Below are 26,566 nucleotides of genomic sequence, written 5' to 3'. Positions count from 1 at the left end.
CAAATCTGAGGATAAGCTCCCTCTTCCGCTCACGCGGTAAGTTATTCCATAGAATAATTCCCTCTACAAAAAGGGAATTGCGGAGAATGCGACACCCCGAACCCGGCACACGGAGACACGAAGCCCTAGTGGATGATCCAGTCATCACAAACTCCGTGAGATACCTTGGCCCACCAGTGTACAATAATCGAGAGACAAAGTCAACAGCACGAGTCTGCAGATAAGGGACAAGAGAAAGGCCTAGGATTGAGTCAACCCAAGGAGAAATATGATCGTATTTGCGCAACCCAAAAACGTAACGCACACAAGAATTAAATGCCCTATTCAGGCGATCCTTCGTCTCAACACTGGCGCTGAAAAATAATTCAGCCCCATAGGTGAAGAAAGGAATAATTAGGGACCTAATAAGTAGGAGCCTGGTACCCTGTGGTGTGAAGGCTTGGAGACGTCTAAGAGTGCGCAAGGTATGGAAAACCTTTCTACAAATCTCAGCTGCATGGTCAGTCCAAGTAAGGGTTTCATTGAAAATGATTCCCAAATTCTTAACTCTGGAATCTTGTCTGTTTTCTATTCCCATTTGCAAAAAAGTGAAGGGAAGACGTTTTTTACGCTTCGTTGGTACTTTTTGTAAAATAAAAATGAAAATAATTTCATAAAGCTTCTATGAAATGTTTACTCTTGAACACAATGTAATTAGACTGCGAAAATCATGTTTTCTTAGAAAAGTTTGGCAATCTTGCAAATTACTCGTAACAAGATTTATTGTGAGGTTAGAATTTGATATCTTTTAGAATTGAAGGAAGACTTTTAAAAAAGTTCATAATCTCTCGAATTACATTTGAAGATACATCTTTCTGTGTCTTAATAAATAAACAAATTTTCGAAAATAATTTATATTCGGAAAATTTTAAAGTTTTTTTTTACTATGTTATGTTAGATACTTTACATAGGTTATGTTCAATATAACCTCACATTGCAAGTTTACTCTTTAACTTGTAAATAAATTAATAGAGAGCAGCACGTTGGTATCCGAAACAAATCTACACAGAAAAAAATATTTTGTAAAAATGTTCGTAAATGTTTGTGAATTCCTATTGGAGACTTACAAAATGCTCGTAAATAGTATAACCCACAAACAAGTTCGAAAAAGTTTGTACTTTATTTACAAACATTGTTCGTAACATGAACACTTGACGAACATTTTTTGTACTTTTACAAAGATGTGTTCGTAAATGTACGTAAACACACAAAAAATGTTCGTAAAATGTTTGTCAGACAAACAAAAAATTACGAACAAATGACAAAATATTACGAACATTTTTTGTGTGTTTACGAACACATCTCTGTAAAAGTACAGAAAATGCTGGTCAAGTGATCATGTTACAAACAATGTTTGTGAAAAAAGTACAAACTTTTACTAACTTGTTATCCAAAATCTAAAAAAAAACTTATTTTTATATTTTTGAAAAATTGATAAATAGCTAGATTTTTAGATATTTATTTATTGATAAATTTCTAAAAACTGTAAGCTGTTTCGAATCTTGAAAGAACAGAGGGCTAATTTTTATCACTTGCACTCGCACCCGTCCGCTCTTTAGTGGCCAGAAAAATCTACTCGTACACCTCGCAGATTCAAATCCTTTTGGAACAACTCTTTTATAATGTAAAGTAAACGTTGGATGTAACTCAAAAATCTGCAGAGTAAAATGTGGCAGGCAAAATGTGTTTTAAATTTTAAAGCATTTTTTTTTTAATTTCCCGTGGAAAACATTTTTTTAACATTCTTTTAACAAGTGACGTGACACCTCTTTTCTTTCAGATTGTAATCGTAGAACGTTAAACTGCCTTTTAACTTAATTTTGAAAATGATCTAATCTAAGTCCGAAATCTATTTTCCTGTTTAAACAACCCCATTTCCGCCTATCTTATTTAATTGATACGATATTGTATATCAATCTAAAAGTATGGAAAGTTGGAATTTTTTAATACTTCTTTTATTTACAAGGAATTGAAAGAATTTGAGACGAAAAATGCTAATAAATGCCCCTTCAAGATCTTTTTTTTTATTAAATAGTAAATGATCAATTAACATAATACTTTAATCCCGAATAGCTTTTCGATAAGATTTTAGAGATAGAGAGAGAGCATGGATTGATTCAGTGTCGGCATTAATGGCATTAATATTTGTTCATGTTATTTTTTCTTCTTTTTTTTGGTGTTGGGTAAATTTTACGTTGTCATTACAGCTAATATTAAATTTTTAATTTCTAATATTATTTGTATATGAAATATAAGTAATAGTTTTTTTAGCTCTCTAAAATGTGTAAACACTTTTCTTGTAAATTGTCTGATATTTTCATGATTATTTACTACTATTTTTTTTTGTATGCAATTTAGACTAGACTTTTACTACTACAACTTGCTCTTCAGTAGATAATCTACACAGGTTTTCTTAAAAATCCTTTTTTCTTTAATAGCTATTGCGGGTTTTTTCTTTTCTTCTGAGAAATATATAGGCATCCATTTTCTGAAAATGAAAAGTCGAAACCAAATTTTCGGGCGGATTGCGCAGTTTCTTTTTTTTACACCTAAAATCCACTTAAATTTACCAAATAATTGAACTCTGTAGAGAGAAAACAAATAATAGCTACACCGACAAAAATAATAATTAACCTTTTAAAGACAATATCACACAAAACATTAAAAAAAAAGATTATATCAAAGAAATTACATGTAAAGATTTATGCTCTATCCCGCTATTTCTACTGAATATTTTTTTTGTTGTTGTTTTCAATTAAACTTTGTTTTTGCGATGGAATAAAGTCAAGAGTTAGACATTTGTCCCATAAGCTCCACCACTATACATGGCCCTAGAGCTATCAGTATCGAGAGAAATATCCTCAGGACTAGCGAGATCTACGCGAACGGTGCCCGAAGTATTACGCCGTTTGGCCGCCTGAGCTGCACCCCAATTGCTCAACGTCCACTGGAAGCAATTGTTGTCTGACTGTGTCGTCTGGATGGCTGTTGTTCGATTACCACATGGCAGTGTCTCTGTCGTACCTAGCGTTGTCCCCGTCACGGCAGCAATGCTCTCACGGGAATCATTGGTGTCATCTGATGTCTGTGATCCCAGTGAATCCAAACTCGAATCAGCTACTCCGCCACGGAAACGAGCAATTGCACTCACCGCCTACCAATAGGACACATTGCAAATACCTGCAACAAACATCATCATCACATCACACTCTGTCTCACCTGCAAATCCCCATGGCAGTCCTCAATGGCGCGCAAAATCTCCCAACACAGCTCCGAATCGAGTGGAATCGGCTGTTCTGAATCCCTATTGTGAATAGCAATGGCAATGTGAACGGGATGTGGAATTGGAAGTGGAATTAGGAGCTTCTCTGCTGGATTCCTTTCACCATGTTTTCGCTTCCACGGCCTCCATGGTGGATTGGAATTATTTACTGGTTGTTGACGACGAGCTCGTACTCTTGGAGTAGTCAAGCCCGTTGGATTATTATCACTGAAATTCCAATATAGAAACATAAAATTTATTTGATTTCAAAACAAACAATAAAAATACCTATGAAAAAAAACATTGTATAGGGGAAAGCGCACTATTTTCGAACGACTCAAGCTTCGAGCACCTTATTCAAGGACAAGCTAGTCCAATGTATCAAACTTCCAGAAAATGCTATGGGTCAAACAGGGGCCTTTCGACATTTCATTTTTCCATACGTTTTTGCATAAAGGCACTGAAGACTATTGGCAAGTTTTTTCCTAAAGTGAATTGACTTATCAGTTTAATATAACTATTTCGAAATCGTCCATTAAAAGCTATCTAAAAATACATATTTCATAATGCTCGCCAAAATAATACAAGAACTATGAAGAAATTTGTTTAAGTCGCGGTGCAATATCTGCAAAATTTTTACAAAAAAAAGTGAAAAATATCTTAACTTTTTATAAGGCTTGATGGGCCCCTGGGTCAAATCTATGTAATAAAACAAAATTAAGTTATCCGAAGGTATGGCGCATTTCCCCTATATTCGAACGTACAATGCTTCAAATACACTGAGCAATAATAATGAACATTAATAAAGGTGCATGACATTTCCTATGTTTCTAGCGTGCCGAAAAAACTTTTGAGTTATTTAGCTATTTTCTGTCATTGTAGAATGATTTAGCAAAAAATACTAATACAAAATAAAAGCCAATTTAATATTGAAAAGGCAACCGAAAACCCCAAATTGGCAACCTACGTAGTTTTGGAGATATCTTATGAAATGTGTACGAAAACAGGAAAAGTTTGTACTAAAACTAGTCACATTTTTCAGAGCTAATGCCACTCCCCTGTTATCAATCGTCAGTCTTTCTTTTGGGATGGGTTTCGCTTTGATAATGTAACAGTCCAAAGGAATATATTTTCAATAAAAAAAGAAATTTGATGAATTTGTATGCAATGAAAAAAGAACCGAACAGAGTGCCTATGTTTGAGCTTTCCGCAAGGTTTTGATACTCATCATATTACAACAGACCGATTCATAAATTACTTAATAATTTTCCCAAAGTCGCATAAAAGTACAATTTACATTTTGAACGAAAATTGATAAAACGGAGTATAATCGCTTAATAGGGTAATACGGGCTTCAAACCAAAAATTTGAAAAACCTAAGTTTTTATTGACACACCTTTTAGATTAAAAAAATCATGAAATCGAAATTCGTATTTCTTTCATCGAATTGTTTTACATAAGTCTATCATACTCTTTCGCACTCTTCTTCTTCTTTTGAAAATCACACCAAATATAATTTAGTTTATTCCAATTTTAAGACCGAAGGAATGGGATGGACTTATGCAAATCTTTTGAGGAAGAAAGAGAAGAGAGTTTTTAAAAAGTGTGGCGGACCCATTAGGATTGGATAATTGAAGTCAAATTATCTATTAGATTCTGAAAAATCAATCCAATTGGTTACTTTCTAAGATTTCATGACCTTCAGGAACTGGACTAAGCTTCATGGGTGCTTTCGTGTATGGACAAAAAGTCAAAAGATCACTTAAGACATAGACGAAAACGAAAAAAATGCACAACTCATTTAAAGCTATCCATATAGAATATTCTTGTACGGAAAGGATAAAAATAAGTGAAATATGAAGGTCATGTTAATATTCCTTGGGTTGACTTATGGGGGTCCCCCGAAGATCTCTAATCTATATCTCTAACTGTTTGATCTCTATAGCTATAGGGGAAAGGCTCATAATTTTATCCAGTTTCTTATTTTGGACACTTTGAGGATAAAACTGGACACTAAAAGTAAATTGATTAAAATGATGGATTTTTATTCCAATATTTGATGAATAATGAATGAAATACGTTAAATTTTGAATATGATTTTAGTTGAAATTGCTTTATTGAAAATTCAAAATGAGCTGCTTACGAGAAATATGACAGAACTTCGTTTTTACTTCAGTCTTATTTAGCTGTGGTGAAGTACTAACAATATTTCTTCGCTTTTTTTGAGTGATATTATTGAATATTCATTGAAAATTGTGTTGATTCACGTTAGTGGTGATTTGTACATTTGACCTGAAGTGAGATTTGCCTTGTGAATTAGATTTTTCATGTGAAAAATGGGAAATTTTCTAAGACATTTACCTGTGAGGTGATGGCTCTTATTTTGGACAGGTGTTTTTCTCACGAAATTTCGTGAAGTTTTAGCTTTTGTGATGACTAGGTTGGACAAATGCCTGGAGAAACAAAGGAGCATCATCTCTACGAATGAAAGTGAGAAATGCCTTGAAAGGCTCCCGGAAAGGCCAGGGAATGCGCGAATCCGCGCGTACTTGGAGTACCGAAGTCAACTCACTTTAATGAATAATATGGAAAGTTTCCGGGTTTCTTGTGACATTCTACGTTTCCCTTACATGAACAGGAAGAGGACTTGGTAAGATTGGTTCATGAAATGAAGAACAATGGGCATCCTGTTGAGGAGGATTAGCTGTCCATTCAATGTTAAGGGTCGACCGTTAGGATGATATGAGTCAGATGTTGGAATTTCGGTCTAAAAACTTTCTTGTTCTTTATGTTTTTATTGGCCGATGTTTCGATCCTTGGTTGGGACCTTCTTCAGGGCATCAAAAACTGGGAGAACAATTGTAAATATTAATACAACACCATCAACTTTCACTGACACTACACATTGCTCCTTATCCATCAGCAGCCAATCTTCCACTGCTCCGGTTCCATTTGACCGATTTTGATGAGTAACTAACATAAACACTTGACGAGCGTTTTTTTTCTCATTCATATACATTTGTTCGTACATTTTTGTTTGACTGACATAACTTTATTTTAACTATGCATAAACTTCTAAAATAGATTAACCAAAAATATTAGTCAGATATTACCGATAGTGCGTGAGGAACCTAATATGGAATTTTAAGAAATTAAGAGTTACTTACTGTCGCTTCTCTGCCTTTCGGAAGTTCATTGTGATCCTGGAGCGTGGATTGAAAGCAGATACTTCGAGATAGGGTGAATGCACTTGAATATTCCCACGTGGAGCATAGACATTGCCTAGCAAATCCGGTCCATTGACACCCATAATATCACTCGCATTTTGTACCATCTCACTGTACCGCGACAAATCCAGCTGCGGATGTGCCTCCAGTTTAAATTGTGTCTCTGAATCACCAACTGGTGTAAGAAAGTCCAGACTGAAGATTTCCACATAGTGAACACCAGCTAATCCAGCCCAATCTCCATGGGAAATACCTCTAGTCTCCCAAAATTCATCTTCAGACAGAGCTAAATGCGGAAGAACATGACTGGGATAGAATCTCTCCAGGAGATGCGCTCCCTGCTGAATGGCAATCTTCAACTCCATCGTAGTCATCTTAATTTTGGACTTTACCGCTGGTGTCAAACCTGTCTGAAGATCTCGTCGTCTCTTTTCGAGTTTCTCACGCAACGAAGCAATTAGATCATTGCTTTCTCGCTCGAGATTGCGATAGGGTCCAGTCTTGGACAGTTCTGCTGAGAAAGGTCCAAAGCAAGCCTTCACAAATTGACTGAAATCCTTTTGAGGTTGCATTATCACGGATTCCATGGAAAATTCAAAGGCATTGAGCTCTTCAAGTTCCATTTTTGCCTCAAAAGCAGCCAAAGCTTGTTCGGGCTTTATGACAAAGAAGTAGTCAAGAGCCAAGCCAGGTCCGGCAATTCGTCGAACTGCAAGACTATCGCTGGCCGGAACTCGACCACATTTCTTGATGAACAGATGAAATGTCATGGAATCCCACAGCAATCTCAGCCAGTAACGCGCCAATCCAACGCAGAGTACTGCAATCGAAGTTACTGGACAGATGCAAGTTGCCACAAAAACAGCCAAAAGAGGTTGAAGGCATCCCTGAACGATAATATTCCATCCGACAGCTTCAAATAGTACACAATAGCGATTTCGCGAAGGTTCAGGACAATCCAAATCGAAGATGAGCATCATATAAACGTGCAGAAGGAGAGTAACAATGGGCACCCAAAGAGGAGCCGTTATTGCACAAGCTATACTCGCTAGGCTGACCATAACACAAAGCAGAGGGAAGATAAAGATGATTAGAAGTGTTCCGAGGAAGCCTTTGAAGACATAATTCCACACACGATTCATATGCCGTGTCATTCCTTTTCCAATGAATCCCGTATCTGGTTCTGTCTCGAAATGTGTCCGTGCCTGGTTATAATCAAGATTTTTATTGAAAAAGACAAACACGTACGTCATTAACTTAGTGTCTCCTGAAGATACTTAAGTCATTAAGTGAAAAGGGATGGCAAGGCGTCCCAGGCTTTGCGAAGTGCTCGAATTCGTCACTTAAATGTTATAGGGTAAGTGTTGCTTGAAACCTTGTAGACCGTTTATCGTCTATATTTTCTCTAAAATCAGGGGCATGACATTTCGTATGTTTCCTAAATTTTTCTAGCGCGCCGAAAAAACTTTTGAGTTTATTAGCCGTTTTCTGTCATTGTAGAATGAATTAGTAAAAAATACTAATACAAAATAAAAGCCAATTTAATAACGAAGAGGCAACCGAAAACCCCAAATTGGCTACCTACGTAGTTTTGAAGATATCTCGTTAAATGTGCACGAAAACAGGAAAAACTTTACACTAAAACTGGTCGCATTTTTCAGAGATAATGTCACCCCCTGTCTAAAATCATTCTTAATACATTTTAAAATGAATAAAAATGTAGACATATCACTGGGTGGCCTATTTCGGCCACCTTCATTCTCATAGTTCCTTGCCCTTCTGGAATTCTTCCAATGTTTTTTTTTCAGATTATTATTATTTTTTGCATTGTATAAGATTAAGATCTAGAATATGCAAAAACTAAAAATTCATGGAAATTAGAGAAACAGAAAATGTGGCCGGAATTGCAAGCTGGTCGGAATTTGGCACACTTACCCTACATCAAAAGTACTTTTGCATCATTTACCTTTCACCGGTTCTCAACCGATTTGAACCGATTCATAAATCACTCAAAAGATCCCCCAAAAAAGTTTTAAAAATATTGAATTGATTTTCTGGTCAAAATTAGTTATCGGATCGGTTATGAATTGCCTCGTTACCGATTCATGATCAATTAGAATCGGTTTAGTTCTAACAGAAATTTCAAGACCTTTCCAACGAGCCTAAATCTGATACAAATCGAACGAGAAGTACGCTTTCTAGAGCCTTTTTAGCCTTCAATTCTGGAGAGAGAACGGAAAGAGATATCGAAAAACGTTTTTTGCCAATCAGATCCGTCACCTCATCCCTCCTTTTGGCATTTTGAAACACATTCAAATTTTATTTATTTTTCTTGCACTAACTCAGCCCCTATGACATGGATCGGTTTCAAATTTAACTATCTTATAAACTAGTCTTATTAGCTTTCAATAAAAACACTTAATCTCAATGTACCCCGACCTTTATCGAAATTGACTGGACTCTTTCTATATTAACCGATTAGTGATAGGCCCAGATAAACTTGCAGTAGCTGAGATTCTTTTCAGGGAGGAAACCTAACGCTTGCAAATCAGATTGCTTGAAACTCGAAATGTGTACAAGTTCGATTGTGAGTTGAATTTTGGGAGTAACGGCTCTGGCACAAATTTTCAGGAAAAGGAAAATGGTCAAAACCAGTCCCGGAATCACCACGAACTGGACCTGTGCCTGTGCCAATGGATAAACATTGGTATAGGTAACTACTTTTGTTTAAAACTTGCCGAGAGCAAGTGGAAGAAAGCCATCCGATACCGTGGAGGCAGGTTTTCGACCTCGTCAGATCGAGCCTAAATTTTGGATTTACACGTTTTGACACTCATAGTTCCCAAATATCATGTGTGCTAAAAATCGATTTTCGTGGACGTCCCGTCCGTCCCGTCCGGAATACTAACGCTTCTGGAGAAAGAACGGAAAGAGATATCGACATGCGGTTTTCGGCAAAGGTTAAATATCGATGAGTGGCTAGAAGTTCATGATGTCAGACCCCCCCTCCCCCCACTTTCGCCATTTTGGGATACCCCTAAATTTTGTTTTCTCAATAACTCAGCCCCAATCGGGCTCAAATTTTAGTATGTTATAGCTGGGCCTAAGAGCTTTCGATCGATACCAAACGATCCGATCCAATGCCGACCCCCCTGACCCGAGCTAGAGTGGGTCAAAAATTCAATTTTCAGATGGTCATATCTCCGCTTCTAATTATCGGATTTGGAAAACTTTCGGTGTTTTGGGAAGCCCTCGTGGAGTACTACAACATTTATGATATCTCAATTTCATCCGATTTAATCGATGATGGTCCGATTAATCGAAAAATCGATTTTCGATTGATCGATCTCAAATATTTCGAAAACTAGACGATGCCTTTTCTTTAAATTATAGTATGTTGTAGGTGAGGTCGAGACCTTTCCAACGGTGGGTCGCACTCCTCCCTCGATGTACCCTGACCCGAGCTATAACCAAAAATGTTTTGACCGGACTGCATTTTCTGTATTTATAAAGGGATTTCGATGAAATTTTAGCCTATATTGTATCTGAGAGCACGATCTTTCGAATAATGGGTCCCATCCGTCTCTACCCCAACCCACTGTACCCCGATCCTTACAATACCCATATGGACCGGACTCTATCCGATATTAACCGATTTCAATGAACTTTTTTTTCTTTTGTTGGTCTTCCCCAATCAGACTATTTAAAATAGTAAATGACCAGTGATAAGCCCAGATAAGCTTATGGTAGCTGAGATTCTTTACAGGTGACCTCGAAATGCGTGAAAATTCCATTGTGAGTTGAATTTTGGGAGTAAACAATCGCGTCGAGCCAATTTTATCCATTTAGGAGGGGGCCGAGAACTGTTTGCTCGACGCGATTCTTGTTTAAAGATGATTACCTGCAGACAGAAATAATTGTATCAATAAAATAGCCAATATATCCGGCTTGGAGCACCCGGTAGAATATTGTCTTCGATGAATGTCCTCTTGTTATACATATTTATCACTTGAAAGACACTTTTTTACAATTAAGTTACAATTTATTCTCAATTTGAACTTGTCTTTTTTACTGCTCCTTACTTACTACTTTTTATAATAATTTTTTATTTTCTGAAGTTACTATTTTAATCACTAAACTGCAACAATTCTTTAACCCCAAAATTCAACTCACAATCGAATTTTCACGCATTCCGAGTTGCAAGCACCCCGAGTAGCACGCATTTCGAGGTCACCTATAAAGAATCTCAGCTACCATAAGCTTATCTTGGCTTATCACTGGTTTTTATTAAGAAATACTAAAGCATACTTCAGGAGACTATGAGCCAAATCTTAAAACAAGGAATTCTATATCATGCTACCTACAGTAGCTGCTGTTATATAAAGTAATTCAACAAATTCATTTGAACGCACCTTTGATATGTGTCTCCAGAGTTCCAAGAGGCGGGAAGCCATTGTTTGAGTAATGCTCGTCTTTCGTGGAAAAAGTGTCCCATTAATTTGCGACAGCTCCAAATCATGCATGAATGGTTTCATGCAGAACAACGCACGCAATCCCAGTGGACTACACCATGGGACAACGATGCCCAGGAGAAACATCATATTCCACGTCCAACACCAAGTGCGCTGAATGAGATTGAGAAGACGCCAAAGTGGCCACCTGGTACTGGTGGTGCGATTTATCTCCTTCTCCACCAGAAACACCGGTTGGCTGGGATCACTGCGTGGCGTGACAATTGAAGTGGCCTGCTGGCAAATCACCGTGGGAATGACCTCAGACTGACCCTGAAAATTGCGTCGAATGATCCAAGACTGAGGTGACCAAATGCGACATGGCCATTGGAAATTTCGTGTGGGTGTCTTGGCATTTCGCAGCTCCTTCAGCAGCACCGGTTCACGCTCCTTCATGAACACCATATCGCGATTGAGGAAGTATGCTGTCTGCTGAAGATTGTGCTTGGAGCAACCCTTGAGGGCCTCCTCATGAGCTGACCATGTGGTCTTGGTGAGCTTTGACAATTCAGCCGACGAGAGACGTGATCGTAGCCATGGAGCCACTCGAGATAAGACCGGATGTGTATCTGTGAGATTCTTTTGTTGCTCTTCACGACAGTGTTTCAGTTCACGTTGAATTTTCTCCACAGCCTTGTGCATAATCACCACTGACTGAGCCTGTTGCACAAGTAGCTGTGGCACTCCCACACCCAAATCCTCAAGATCGGTATTTGAAAGGATGGAACTGTACACACGCTGCAAGTATTCCTTCATCACTGCCTCATTCACTTCCTGCAGGAACATAAAAAAGGTCCACTGAAAAATCTTCATCCTGACTCTTTCTATTGATATTTAAATGCTTTAAAAAATGCGTTATTATATAAACCCTAAATTTTCCACCTCCCAAAATGTTCAGCTTCCACTCTACAGGGACTACTTTTCTCAACAAATCTTCGCGTTTCAGACGATTTCTGATCAATGGCGCCACGTTGTGTTTGCCAGCTGTAAAGGCCAAACGGTAAGAGACAGCGACTTAGATTCTTCAGGGGACCCCCCTCTTATAAAAAATTACAAAAATTACCCCCTTTTACAAAAATACCGTTGAATCATTCCTAATAACGATTTTTCAAGGTCAACATTTAAAAAGGCTCTAGAGAGCATTTTTCTCATCCGAATTGTATCATTTTTGGGTTTGTTGGAAAGGTTACGGAATTTTCGATGAAACTTAACCGGTTCCAATCGGTTCTGAAATGGTACGAAACCGGTTCATAACCGATATACCGATAACTAATTTTTATTCGAAATTCAATTATATTACTCCTTAAGCGTATTTTAAGCGATGTTGTGAGTGATTTATAAATCGGTTCAAATCGATTGTGAACCGGTAATGAACCGGTTATAAACCGATAAGTAATTAATTTCAAAAATCTAAACAATTACTCTTAAAACTTTTTTGAGGGATCTTTTGAGTGATTTATGAATTGTTTTAAATCGGTTGAGAACTATATAGGGGCTTGAAAAGCAGTCTTCCAGGAGTTTACACAGACGAGGTTTTAATTCATTCTTGACGGGGTTTAAGCTTTACTCTTGTCAAGGTTTACTGAAAAAAGGTTTGAGAATATATCCCTGATAGGGTTTAAGCTTTACTCTTGCCAAGGTTTACTGAAAAGGGTTTAAGAATATACCCCTGACAGGGTTCCAGCTTCACTCTTGCCAAGGTTTACTGAAAAGGGTTTGAGAATATACCCCTGACAGGGCTTAAGCTTTACTCTTGCCAAGGTTTACTGAAAAAGGTTTCAGAATATACCCCTGACAGGGTTCCAGCTTCACTTTTGCCAAGGTTTACTGAAAAGGGTTTGAGAATATACCCCTGACAGGGTTCCAGCTTCACTCTTGCCAAGGTTTACTGAAAAGGGTTTGAGAATATATGTTTAAGCTTTACTCTTTCCAAGGTTTACTGAAAAAGGTTTTAGAATATACCCCTGACAGGGTTTAAGCTTTACTCTTGCCAAGGTTTACTGACGGCAAAGTTAATTAATATCCGTGATAGGATTTGACTTTCTACCTTTTCAAGGTTTGGTTGAAACAGGGTTTAAAAAATACTTGTACATCAAACCTTGCCACATTTAGGTTGAAACAGGGTTTGGCATCAGTTTGATAGACAAACCCTGTTTTACTTACCTATTTAACCGTGATTTTTTTTAGTGTACTAAACAGTAAATGATACAAAAGTACTTTTGTGTTATAGTATCTAATTCACGAGGTCGAGCTCTTCACAAAGCCTGAGACACTTTGAAATCCGCTTTCTTTACAAAATAGACACTGAATTTTTCATATGAATATTTTCCTAATATTTTCAAATATGAATTTATTGTTTTGCAATTTTTATTCTAAATAGATGATAATATGAAAATCCTAACTAGTAAGAAGTAAAAAGTGTAAATCATGTATAATAATTAGAAACTCTTTATCTTTTTGTAAGTAAATCAAAAATCAAACAAAAAGCTTTATTGCACTATTCCAATGAAATAGAAAAAAACATGTTTTAGTACATCACTGTTCTCAAATGCTTCTGCATTATCGACTGCTCTTTGCGTTGGTTCCTGTGTCACAACTATTTCTTCTCAGTCCTCCTCGTGTCCCAAAACCACCAACCAAACAGTTGCGACAGGAACCCAACACAAAGAAAAATCGATAACGCAGAAGCATATAAAGACAGTCATGTACTAAAAAACGTAAAAAAAGATTTCTCCTTTTCATTTCTCATTTGAATAGGACTATATTGGTGGTATGGGTGGTATAGTCAATTAAGCTGAAACTAAGAGCTTTTGCTTTGATTTTACGAAATGTAAAAGCTTTGTCTACAAATAATTAAATATTAATTAGAATTAAATACTTTATGGTGCTATTAAAATTATTTTTTAGCACTTCACTGTTTTCAAGTGCTTCTGCATAATCGACTTTTCTCGGTTTTCTGCAGTCCTCATATTGTTCTAAAACCATCAAATATTCATGACAGGAACCAGTGCAAAGGAAAGTCGATAATGCAGAATCCCTTGAGTGCAGTAAAATTTAAGAAAAAAGCATGTTTATTTTTCATTGGAAAAGAACCATTATTCCCCCCATCGCGTTCTTTAATTGCAGAGAACTATGGATATTTCCAAGTTCTCAGTCAATCAGAGAACACAATGAGACTGAAATATTTTTTATAAGTATTAATATTTAAGTAAATTGTGTATAAAACTTAAAAGCTATAAATTAGAATATTTTATTCATAATTGAATTTAAATGCCAGAGTGAAAAAAAAACTCTTCTCTTTTGGGAAAATATTTTTCACCAGAATCCTTCCAATAAAATTCCTGATGTTTTAGAGTGTCTGATTTCATCTTCATAAATTCCATTCATAAAAACAACAGAAAAATTGAAAAATAACGTTACCTCCTCAATTTCTTCATCGGGCATCTTCTTCTCCCGCATCTCAGCAATAAGCCTCTCGCGAAAGTGCAGAAACCACCCTCTAGTCTCCCTCTCGAGAATACCAATCAATATTGGCAGTGCCTTTCTCATGATGTCCCGAGAGAACAGCCTCAAGTCAATCTCTTGACCCTTGGGCGTGAGGAAGAGATATGGAATTGGTTGTGCATTTGTGTCACATTCCACTTCAAATTTCTCCATTGTCGCTCGCCTCAATTGGTGCCTTACATACGTTGTGAGCGAATCCATACAATCTTCATATTCTGGCTGTTGTGGGCATGAAATAGGAGAGGCAAGAATTATTACACAGTTGGACGAAAAGAAAGCCAAATAGATTATTTAAAAAAAAATGAGAGAAGAGCGAAAGACAAGAAGCCACAAATTATCAGATAAGCTTTTGAGTGGGTATAAAAAAAATTGGATAATCGTTCATTTACCCGACACACAAGTTCTGCCACGAGAAATCGACAGCGCTCCTCCTTAATCTTGTAGTCGAGATTGTGGGCCATCAGCGATGGCACTCCAACGAGCATATCCAATATTTTAATGAGACCCTCAAAGAATGCTCTAGCACCCTGAGCCACGCTGAAAAAATGCCCCGTGAGGCGTGATTTGGCCGTCACCACAATAAAACGTGCTGCCAGTGCCAAATCACTGAGCAAAGAATCATGTGCACGTTCTGATCCCTTTTGTAGCAATTGTGACAATCGCCAACGATGCACTTGTCCCGGAAAATTCAAACTTGCCACCTCAAATTCCCTGAAATATTTGAAGAGAAGCCCTCATTGCAATTTATTGATGTGATCTCTTTCTAACTCGATAACACTCAAAATGTATCAAACTCATCACAATAATAAAAAGATATTTCGTTTAAAGAGACATTAAAAAAAAAAGATTACTAAAAGAGTGATAGACAAAAGTTGAAAGAACAAATAGTGAATTAAATGATTTGTATACAGATGAAAACTACAAAACTTAAAGAAAAAAACAAAACAAAGAGAGTGAAAGGAAAAGAAGTGTATTAGGAAAACATCTAACAATCATTCCAGTTAAGAGAAATTTACAGAGACAATAAATCTACCAATTTTAAAAATATTCAAACACCATTTCCCGTCCATTAAATCACAATATTTTACAATTACACAATCATGCACATTTTTTTATGGATCTCTCCTTCCTATCTCGACATTCCCGCATTCCCATTTTTCATGATATCAACATCAATTTCAAGTCATTTTCTTTTCTTGTCTTTCATCTCATCTGTGTATTTGTTTGCAGTGTCTCTTTTTTCGTTCTTTTTTGAGATTCTTGTTTTATTTTTGTTCTTTGTTTTTTTTTTTCTTTTCTTTTTTTTGGTAGGAGAAAATCTATTTACCCTGTCGAGCGTATCGTTTCCAATTGCTCCAAACTTAGCTTCTTCGGTTTCCCAAATTTATCCTTTTGCAAGCTTTACAATTGGAGTGCATTATGTTAGTAATAACATTAGATTTCATAGAAAAACACAGAATACGGCATATAAAATGACAAGAAACAGAGGAAAATATGGTATTTAAATTTCAAGAACTTTCGAAGATACTTTTCTTTGATATATTTTTTTTAAATTTATTATAAAATATCTGACATTGTAAAAATATCAAAATGCCTATTTCTTTTTGTCCTACAAGAATCATTCATTTATCAAGTAGGGGAGACTGGGGCAAAATGTCACAAATCGAAAAATTCAAAATTCAATATTTTCCAAGGTAAAAAAAAACGGCTCAATGTTTTTCTAGCCTCCATAGACCTTCTTCAATGTCGTAAGTTTCTTAGAATTCGAACAAGGAATTTAGAAAATAAAAAATATCGAAATTTTTAGCCCTATTTTTGAAATATTTTCCTTGCAGAAGATAACAATTATTACCTACTTATTTCCCAAAATTGATGCACTAGTTAATATTTTCTAAATAATTTGGATTTTTTGAATACGAATCCGCTATCTATTTTAAAATTTCACAAAAGTTCTTTTTTTCCAGAAATCCTTTTATTAAAAATGGCCACTTGGGGTAAAAAGTAACAAAAGGTATAGAGCAAAAAGTAACAAAAAAGCGAAGCAATTTTTGATGCCTCACGGCGAAAAGAAACGTCATTATCATGTCTCGCCGCTTGTTGTTTGCATTGGTCAAACGATTTGCAGTCTTTTGTGTGTTTTTTTCTAAAATAGTTTGAAAAGCGCTTTTCTCGTTTTATCACTTTTCTCGCAGAGAAAACGGTGTTTTACAAAGGTGTAGATGAATAAATTTTCTATGAAAATATGTCCTTTAGGTATTTTTTCAAATTTACGGAAGCCCGTAATGAAGCGAATCAAAATATGATAATACCCCATGTCTGGTACTTTTGCCCCAGTATTTTTGAGAATAGTCATAAAATTACCCTTTATAGAAATTGGCTCGATAAACGTATTTCCTTGCAAAATAGAGGAAAACTACTTTCCCAAAGTTGTAGGCGGTAAATTTTCTATAAAACTGCACTAATTGGAAATTTTTGAAGCGCTCGAGTAGCTTGTAAAAAAATAAAATATCCGTTTTGTGACTTTTTGCCCCAGTCTCCCATATGCAAAGTTAAAAGATTCTTAATAGTAGGTATTAAGAACTTAAATGATTTATTATGTAAATAAGATTTTTCATAAAGAATTCATGAAATTCAAATTCAGATTTAATAAACTTTAAGTTGCTTAAATTGCATTTTCTGAATTTCTCAAAATGAGAGATTTTAAATCTCAAAAATCCTGTACTCTGCATGTAAAATCTCAGCTTGAAATCGCTCTCCTGTAAAATTTTCCTACTGCGAGTTATTCGTTTCTTAATCTGAGCAATCGATATTTGGTTTTTCGAAATTCCTGGCCGTCCCAGAGCTCTTCTAAGGACTTTTCTACAGCATCTGAATCGTAAAGACGATGTTTTTGTTTATTTGATATCCTATATCCTCGAGAAATTGAAAAACAACTAAAAATTATAGAAATTTGAAAAATAAAAGAAGTTTTCGATGTATAGGTACCGGACAAAACCCCGAAAGCCAAAATTTCGAACACCAAAATCCCAAAAGGGTTGAAATCACGAAAAGCCAAAATCCCGAATACTCAAAATCCCGACAGGGCCAAAATCACGAAAAGACAGCATTCCGAAAGCCAAAATCGAGAATGGGTCGATATCCGGATCCGGAATGCGTCAAAATCCTGAAACGCCAAAATCACGAATAGGCAAAAATCCCGAATGAATCGAAATCCCGAAAAGCCATAATCTCGAATGGGCCAAAATCACAAAAAAACTCAAATCCCGAATCCCAGAGAGATATTAGAAATTTAGAGAATTTTACCGGGATCTCAGTCAGTCCAAGACCGTCTTGGGCGGATGAGATCTCTTAGTCGACTCTCACAGTTGTGAGTTCGAGTCCCACCCAGTGCAAACAACTGAATGTTTAGAAAGAGACATTTTCACCATTTTCACATAGAATAAAAACGTAATAAAATGCACCGCCTCTGCCCAACAACTCCGGGAACCACGTACAAAACAGACAACAAAAATTCATATATTAAAGAATGAATAAAAAATTTGTTTCATTGATCACGCATTTTTTTAATTTATATTTGGTTAAAGTGGATTTGTTTAATTTAAATACGTTTTATACCTAAAATAATTTTATGATTGCCCGGTATTTTGTTTTAAAAAAAAATTAAGCAGTTAATTTATTAAAAAGTATGATTAAAACAATGCATATATGGTTCAGAATAAAAATTAGAAAACGTCGAAATGCATTGCCAAAAAATCCTAAAATTCGAAGACAAAAACGATTTCTATATTAACAAAATTACTAGGAATATTTAAGTATTTTAAAAGACTTTAATACAAATTATTTGCTCTATAATTTTCAAATATTTTAAACTTTAAGTAAAAGACTAAATTTAAGGGTTTCCCAGCATTTAAGATAAAATGGATGATGAGTTAATTCGTATAGGTTGATTAATCTAAATATGTTAATACAAAAAACAAAAATAAAAAAAACGCAGGAGTAGGGGGAAGTGAGGCTATATTGATATATGATTTTTTTTAAAGGAAATTAGCTCTAAAAAACAATTGTGGAACTAAACTAAATTATGGCCGACCTAGCTTCCCTTAGGCCGGCTTCTGACCTAATGTTTAGCCCAGTTCCCGATGGTCTCGAAATTCAAAATAACAACCAAGTTTCTTGGTTTTTCAAAATTTGATGGATCACTTGCCCATGTTGTCCAATCTTAAGTGATAATTTTCCAAAAAAATCTTGATTGATAAGGAATTAGAGAAGTTAAGCCATATGGCTCTGAAGCCTGTATTAGGATTATGCGAAAAAATATCAATAAAGCATATCCCCTGCTAAAAGTGATCTATATCCCCATAAAATTAAAAAAAGAAATGAATACATATTTTTAAAATTCATGGCCCCTTGCTATCACTAGGGTTTATAATTTCCTTTGCAAAACCGAACGATAAAAACCAAGACACTTTTTTTTATAACTTCTTTCACTATTTCAAATCTTCGAAAATCAAACCCAAATTTAAAATATGAACAATATTTTTATTAACAAGAAATAAAAAATTTGAATATTCTCATTTTCGTCCAATTCTCGTGATTTTTCATTACTGCGATATACTCCTGTACAGGGCAGTCAGTCATAAACGGAACTAATGAAGATTAATGTCTCTTTAATTAGTCTTGAAAAGTTCTTGAAATATTAACAGCATTTTTTCCCTCAAACATTTCATATGCTGCACCTTGTTTGCTGTACAAAAAATCATATTTCACAAATTTTTATTTTTATTATCGTCTAACTAAAATAATAAATAAATTTTCTGTGTAACAAAAAAAATAAACTTTAGAAAAAAAGAACTAAAATGAAGAGACAAATTTGTGAGGTGGAATAATTTATCGATATTTGTTTTGTCCCAATTAACAAATATTTGTGGAATAAAAAAAAAACTGAACAAAAGAGACAAACATGAAATAAAGAAATTATTTATGTACATTTTGATAATAATTAATTTCCTTCATGGGTGCTAAAATGAAATTAGGCCTTTTCTATCGATTTAATCATTGCTTTTAGATATTCCTCTAAAATAGAGGGATCACATGGGGAATAGAAAGTAGAGAAAGAAAACAAATAGGAATAGAAGTACGCACCCTCTTTCTCGCAGTGACCTCAGTTGATTGTTGGTCAATCTTCTGGGTTCACCATTTCCATCAGCAGCCACGGCGTCCAATTCATCAAATGGTGGTGCAACAAATAAGTCACGCAGATTTATCGGACGTGATTTCCTATTACCATTCGAGGAAGTCGATGAAGAGTTATTGCCACCACATAGCGGATTGGGTAGAACTAGGTAGAAGGAAAATATAGGCAATTGCAATTGCAAGATGTGTAAATGCAACACTTCAGAGAGTGACAAATGGTCAACATACCAATTGGAAATGTTTTCCAATGATAGAGAAATTGCTCAGCAACTTGTTTAATGTGCTCAACAAGTTGTTCCACTTCTGGTGGGGCCCCCACGAGACTCACGTTAAAATTCACGGGCTCTCGCTCAGGTCCCAACAGACTGCTCGGCCTTGACCTCATCACTGGTTGACCACTCTGACTCTGACGAAGGGTAGCCGTCTCTCCTCCGGACGCCTCCATGGCTCACGGTACACTCCTCCTTCTTCTCAACCAATACTTCCCACAAACTCTGTCACCAGTTCATCATAAAACAAATCTGACGACGAGAACAACACCAAATTGTCTCTCTATTCATTTCAATTGGATTCACAGTAAAACAAAAATTAAAAAAAAAAAACATTTCCCACTGACTGTTGCGGGAATTTCCTCTCAAACTTTACAATGCATAAAATTCTTTCAGATCAACAATTTTTACATTGTCTTGAATATCAATTCAGCTGCTTAAATATTTGATGAAGTAGCATTCAGAATAAATTCTTTCCAACTGACTGTATTAATTTAAGTAATTTCTCTTATATGCGAAGCAGCTGCATTTTCAAACTAACATTACACTCTCACAAGGAAGCTCTTCTTTTGCGATAATACTCTCTCACTATCTCAGTCTGGCTTAATGTAGTCTTCTCTATTAGGAAAATTCAAGAAAATTCAAAACTATTTTACTCTTCCATTTTGCTTAATTTCCCAAAACCCGCAAGGTCTTTTTATTGCTTGAAGAATTAAATTTTGAATTATTTGCAGTTCTTATCGACAAGCTATGAATAGGGGTCTTTGTCAAAATCTCTCTTTAACTTTCTGTCCAGGAGGTTTATTTTAAAATAATCTTGCCAAAGGAGAATTAAACTATACTGCTTCTGTTTTATAATCCGAAAGATTTACTACATTATTTCACCCATGTAAGACTTTTAAAAAGGATATCCAATTTGATCCTTATATGACAACAATCAAAATTTATCTACTTTCCTGATTCACCCTTTTGGTATTCCAGCAAAAAAAAAACATTCATAGGAATATCGCAAGATTAGCTTCAGAGTATAAACTTCTAATCGATGATGAGCCCTGTGTAACATCTAAAATTAACATTTTGTGTTTGTGTATGAAAATGAAAGAAGAGAAAAGTTTCTTAGCTCCAGGGAATATAGAGATGCTGAAGCATACACAAATCTTCCCGAACACGTGTGTTGTGAGAGAAATCGCGGAATTCTCTTATCCCAATATATATATATATATACATATACGTGTACATATTTGCTCCAATAAAAGTTCTTTGGTCTCACTGTGAGAACTCTTCGATGCATCTGTGAATGTTACAAATTAATTCACACACACGATCCATGATTATTCTTGGGAGAAGAGAAATACGAACCAAACTGAAATGGAGTGTTGAGGCAAAAAAAAAGTTCATTCTCTATGCTTCTATGTGTGCTTTGTTGGAGGAATAATTAATTGCGTGAGCAAGAGACTTTACGGAATGCTTGATTAGGAATAGCAATTATTTTTTGTACTCCGATTAATTATTTACTTTTATTAATACCAGAAAAATTAAATTTTAATCATTTAAAAATGACATCACTAGTTCACTGAATAGAATAAGAATATTAGATTAACCGCACAGAGGTCCTTGATTTGAACGCCGTGCCGGTTAAACCACGCCCAGTTCTTTGAAAAAAAAATACCGTTCAAGTATAGGTAGTAACATAATTCCAGGCTAATCTGGTCAAGCACTATCAGTGATCACCGGTAACCGCGAAACTTAGGATAAGGACATAAGGAGCACGAGAGGAGCACCCATATCAAAAGGCATCGCTTTTGTTTTAATCCTCCCCGTACGATAAAACAATTTGAAATGAAAAAATACACATCTTAACACAATGAATATTTAAAATAATATTGAAACGGAATTATTTAATTTTTTGTCAGCTCGAACTCAAGGAGAAAACAATATTATATAAGGTAAGAGAGGCACGTGTGGAATACAGCTCGGTTTGTCCGGTTTGCAGGACAAATTGCCTCCCCGAGATAAAAATCCAGATTAGATTTAAATTAGAAGATCTTAAAATTTTCACCGGAGCTGCATTAAATTCCAAATTGAATATTGAATATTTGTAAAAAGCTTCGAAACTATTTGTCGTATTCGTAATGGCCCAAAAAAGAAACAGTATAAGAACGACTTTCGGTCTTTAGTGACCATTCCAAAGTCGATATCACAAACGGTTCCATGGATTTCTTTCATTTTATAGATTTTGTAATTATGATTGCAAGACTATCTGGGCAAATATTTCGTCCATATAAATAATATAAGACAAACGAAGCCAAACTTGATTCCTTCAAACAATTTTTCAATGTCAAATGTTAAAATCTTTTAAAAACCTCACAGCATTAAATCCAAATAGTGGTAGCCCCATCCCTGGGAATATTTAGTTCGTAAAGTTTAGGTCGTAAAGAATAAGCACAAATTGTCATAGGAGATTATAGGGCAGTAGTAAACAAGGGGTTGTTATAAACATTCAGATATTTTCATTAGATATTAGACTTCAAAGGATGAAACCTAAAATGAAGTCGTAGATTATAGGGATCCTAATTCACTGAATAAATTGTCGCCATAAGTTCAAGCAGCATAGAGAGCCTAGACATAAAAATCAGTGTTTACAATTATACGCTGTGTTTACTCTACCCCAGTTTCCCCTACAATATGAATTAGGATCAGAAGGACCAGGTGAATCAAGTTTAAGGATGAAGCTATTGAAATGCTCTATATCGCAAATTTTAGCAATTCTAAAAGCTTAGACAATTTGCCATTATTTTTTTTCATGATTTCTATCAACATCTCGCCGATTAAAATAGAAAACCTGGCAAACTTAAATTTAATTTTCAAAAAGAATAAGATTTTTTAGAGGAAATTTTATTAAAAATTTTAAATTTGTCTTGTGTTGAGGTCATTAGGTCAATAGGAACAAAATATTTTTTGCCAACTTCAATTTTCATATTTTTCAAAGCTTAAAATTGTCATGTTGATCGTTTTTCTTGCCTTTCAAGGCCTCTAAACACTAGGAGCAATTTCTTTAAAAAAAATGTCTCTTTAAAGAAAATTCCCCTATTCTTTTACGGGTGTCTACACACTAGAAGCTATTTTCGTCAAAAATTGCCTTTTTTTAAAAAATTCTGACGTTACAAGGGTAGGGAAAATTTTCTTTATACATTTTTAAAGAATTTCTCAGTGTATAGCAGTAGGCAAAAACGTCAGATTTCTCAAAAATCTAAATAACACGCAATTTTATTGATTTTTCAAAATCTAATGAATCATTTGCCCTTATACACTCAGTCCCGGCATTATGCACTTCGGGATTATGCACCTGACGAGATTATGCACACACGATTATGCAATATGCCTACTTTTGGGAGTCAATTTATGAAATCATTTTTTTTAAACGCCTGAATGTATACTATTTTTTGACGTGGGAAATTTGAAGACACTATGCTCATTTTTCGGAATAAAACTTTAATATCTTTTATAAAATTTTTTTTTGAATAGTCTATAAATTTATTGAAGAATTCTGGGCAAAAAGTACTGTTTGTTAATGCATTTCTATTAAACAGTTGAATCTTTTTGTTTGAACTACTTTTACTCCGTTTGTAAATTCGTTCTATTTATTCAAAAGAAAGCCCCTGCGGGTGTGCAATTTTTCTCGATGCATTATGTCATTTCGTGCGTTTTTTTTTTGGTCCCGAAAATGTGCATAATCCCGGGACCGAGTGTAATCCAATCCTAATGGCGCTGGCACACCTTTTTAATTACAGTAGACTCTCTCAAATTCGGGCATATGGGACCGAAATGTCAGCCGAATTGGACAGAAATTCGGGCGACAAACTTTTTGAAATGCAATGATTTTTTATTCATGTGCATATAGATATTGAGTTTACACACTCATATATAACGTATATTGCATGAAAATCCCTCAATAATGCAAAATCACATCGAAAATAAGACAAACCAAGCCAAATTTGAGTATATTTGATTCATTTGATAATCACAATCAAACTTGAAAAATGACAACAAACTTTTTTCAAATGTAACCGCTGCCCGAATTAAAAAGTAGCCCGATTTTAAAAGAGCCGAATTTGCGAGAGTCTACTGTAAGTAAAATTCAATCGATTGAAATTTGACCTCTTACTCTTTCAAACTGAAATAAGATATGTTTGTCTCTTTCTGTCAAATGAATATTGGAATTTCAATTTCATTTTCAATTTCTATTTTCATTTGACAGAAATGTACAGCTATATCTGATTTCAGGTTGAAAGAGTAAGAGGTAAAATTTAAATCAATTGAATTTCACTCAATTGAAAAGGTGTGACAGCGCTATAAACAACAATTTTCTAAAAAAAAATCGTGCCTTAGGGGAAATGCTTCTAATTTTGTCCAGTTTCTTATTTTGGACACTTTGAGGATAACATTGGACACTAAAAATAAATTGATTAAAATGATGGATTTTTATTCCAATATTTGATGAATAATGAATTCTATCTAAATATTTGTTCTTTTTGGAATATTTTAACACTAAATACGTTAAAATTTGAATATGATTTGAGTTGAAATTGCTTTGTTGAAAATTCAGTGTGAGCAATTGCTTACGAGAAATATGACAGAACTTCGTGGCTTACTTCAGTCTTATTTAGTTTTGGTGAAGTACTAACAAAGTTTGTTCGCTGTTTTTGAGTGATATTATTGAATATTCATTGAATATTGTGTTGATTCACGTTAGTGGTGATTTGTACATTTGATCTGAAGTGAGATTTGCCTTGTGAATTATATTTTTCGTGTGAAAAATGGGAAATTTTTTAAGACATTCACCAGTGAGGTGATGATTCTTATTTTGGACAGGTGTTTTTCTCACGAAATTTCGTGAAGTTTTAGCTTTTGTGATGACTAGGTTGGACAAATGCCTGGAGAAATGAAGGAGCATCATCTCTACGAAAGAGATGCAGTGAGAAATGCCTTGAAAGGCTCCCGGAAAGGGCAGGGAATGAGCGAATCCGCACGTACTTGGAGTACCGAAGTCAACTCACTTTAATGAATGATATGGAAAGTTTCTGGGCTTCTTGTGACATTCCACGTTTCCCTTACATGAACAGGAAGAGGATTTGGTAAGATTGGTTCATAAAATGAAGAACAATGGGCATCCTGTTGAGGCGGATTATCTGTCCAAATTTACAGACAAGTTGTAAAAATTAATAACCAAGTTGTCCAAAATAAGAGTCAAATTCACCTCTACATATCAATTCATTTTTAAACGTATTAAAACTAATTTTAGTAAAAATAAGATGATAAATAGCTTGCCAAGTTTCTAAACAATCCTTCTGAAAAGAGAGTAACAAGAAAAGTCAATTAGTATTGAAAATATGGCACTTCAAACTTAGGATATCGATGCTTATATGCTGACTGTCCAAAATTATAAGCACTTCCCCTATTAGGAATTAGAGGAGTTAAGCCAAATGGTTAAGTCTTAAGTCTGAAGCCGGTATAATAGCTAAAAGGAGTATTGGCTGAAGTCAAATTCCTGGATTAAATTGATTTTTCAGAATTATCTAAATTTCCCGATATCGTCTCAGTATTGATTGATTTTAATATTGCTCTCCCAGCTGACTAACAAAGCGAGTTTGAGCAATAAAATTCTTTTTGCTGGACAATAGAGTGTGGGATTCTTTAACTGATTTGCATTATTTTATTTACCGAGACTGAAGAACTTGAAGAGATTCTGAAGTGGCTGGGACACATTTGCTTTTTTGGTAGCTCCCCTTTATTGCTCCTCAGATAATCCCTTTTGTGTACCTCCAGTGCCTTTTTACAGAAACTCTCCCTTCTTCCACCACAAACAATTTATCAATCGATAAAAGGGTACACCGTAATGTCTCTCTCTCCCCAATTTTGGGGTATTTTTTGTGGCTTTTTTACATCAAAAGCCACGGCAAAAGGTGTCAAAACAAATATTTAATTAATAAATCATTGAAAAAACACAGAAATCATCTGAGCAAATGTTTATAAATACAACAAAATAGATTTTTTTTCTTTTCAAATGGTTTTAATGAGAGCAATTTTCTTCAAACTCCCACCTCAAATTACGAACAATCAGCTAGTCAGAAATTCCAAATTCTACTTCAGTGTCCTTCTTTGGACCCCATAGAGAGCTAAAGTGGGTTAAATAGCTAAATTACATACCATTTTAGGCCAATAATTATTCTTTTCTCCAGTTAAGCATTTTTTCTTGTGCGTACTTGGTTTTAATGGAATTTCGGTGTTTACACAGAACACTCCCGATAACTTTTAGACACTTTGGCTATCGTTGCGAAATGTACACACAATACACTCTATGCTACACAACATTGATGGACACGGAAAAAAATTGTAGAAAAACTGTCGATAATTAATATTTTTTTCGTGAGAGAAATCCTCTCTCCGCGAAGTTTGCCAGCGACTGACAGTAGAAAAATTGAAGAACAGATGGAGGTGAATTTCTCTCGGATAACTAGATATTCACCACTACGCTGTTATCCAACATTCTGGATAATTTAA

At 35.2% G+C, this 26,566-nt stretch overlaps 1 protein-coding gene across 1 annotated transcript; it reads right to left on the bottom strand.

Annotated features, from left to right (window-relative positions):
* Positions 1–2,041: 2,041 nt before the first annotated feature.
* Positions 2,042–26,492, bottom strand: LOC129806850 (uncharacterized). Its single transcript, XM_055855658.1, has 9 exons — positions 26,213–26,492; positions 19,965–20,257; positions 19,686–19,881; positions 14,933–15,254; positions 14,460–14,762; positions 10,941–11,813; positions 6,469–7,733; positions 3,259–3,529; positions 2,042–3,193 (listed from the first exon to the last, which is right to left on the bottom strand). Exons 2-9 carry the CDS (start codon positions 20,179–20,181, stop codon positions 2,831–2,833), a joined length of 3,810 nt encoding a protein of 1,269 aa, XP_055711633.1. The 5' UTR covers positions 20,182–20,257; positions 26,213–26,492; the 3' UTR covers positions 2,042–2,830.
* Between the last annotated feature and the right edge of the window lie 74 nt (positions 26,493–26,566).

The sequence above is a fragment of the Phlebotomus papatasi genome, chromosome 1 (assembly GCF_024763615.1).
Source record: "Phlebotomus papatasi isolate M1 chromosome 1, Ppap_2.1, whole genome shotgun sequence".
NCBI lineage: Eukaryota > Metazoa > Arthropoda > Insecta > Diptera > Psychodidae > Phlebotomus > Phlebotomus papatasi.
This window is presented reverse-complemented; position numbering and strand designations above follow the sequence as displayed.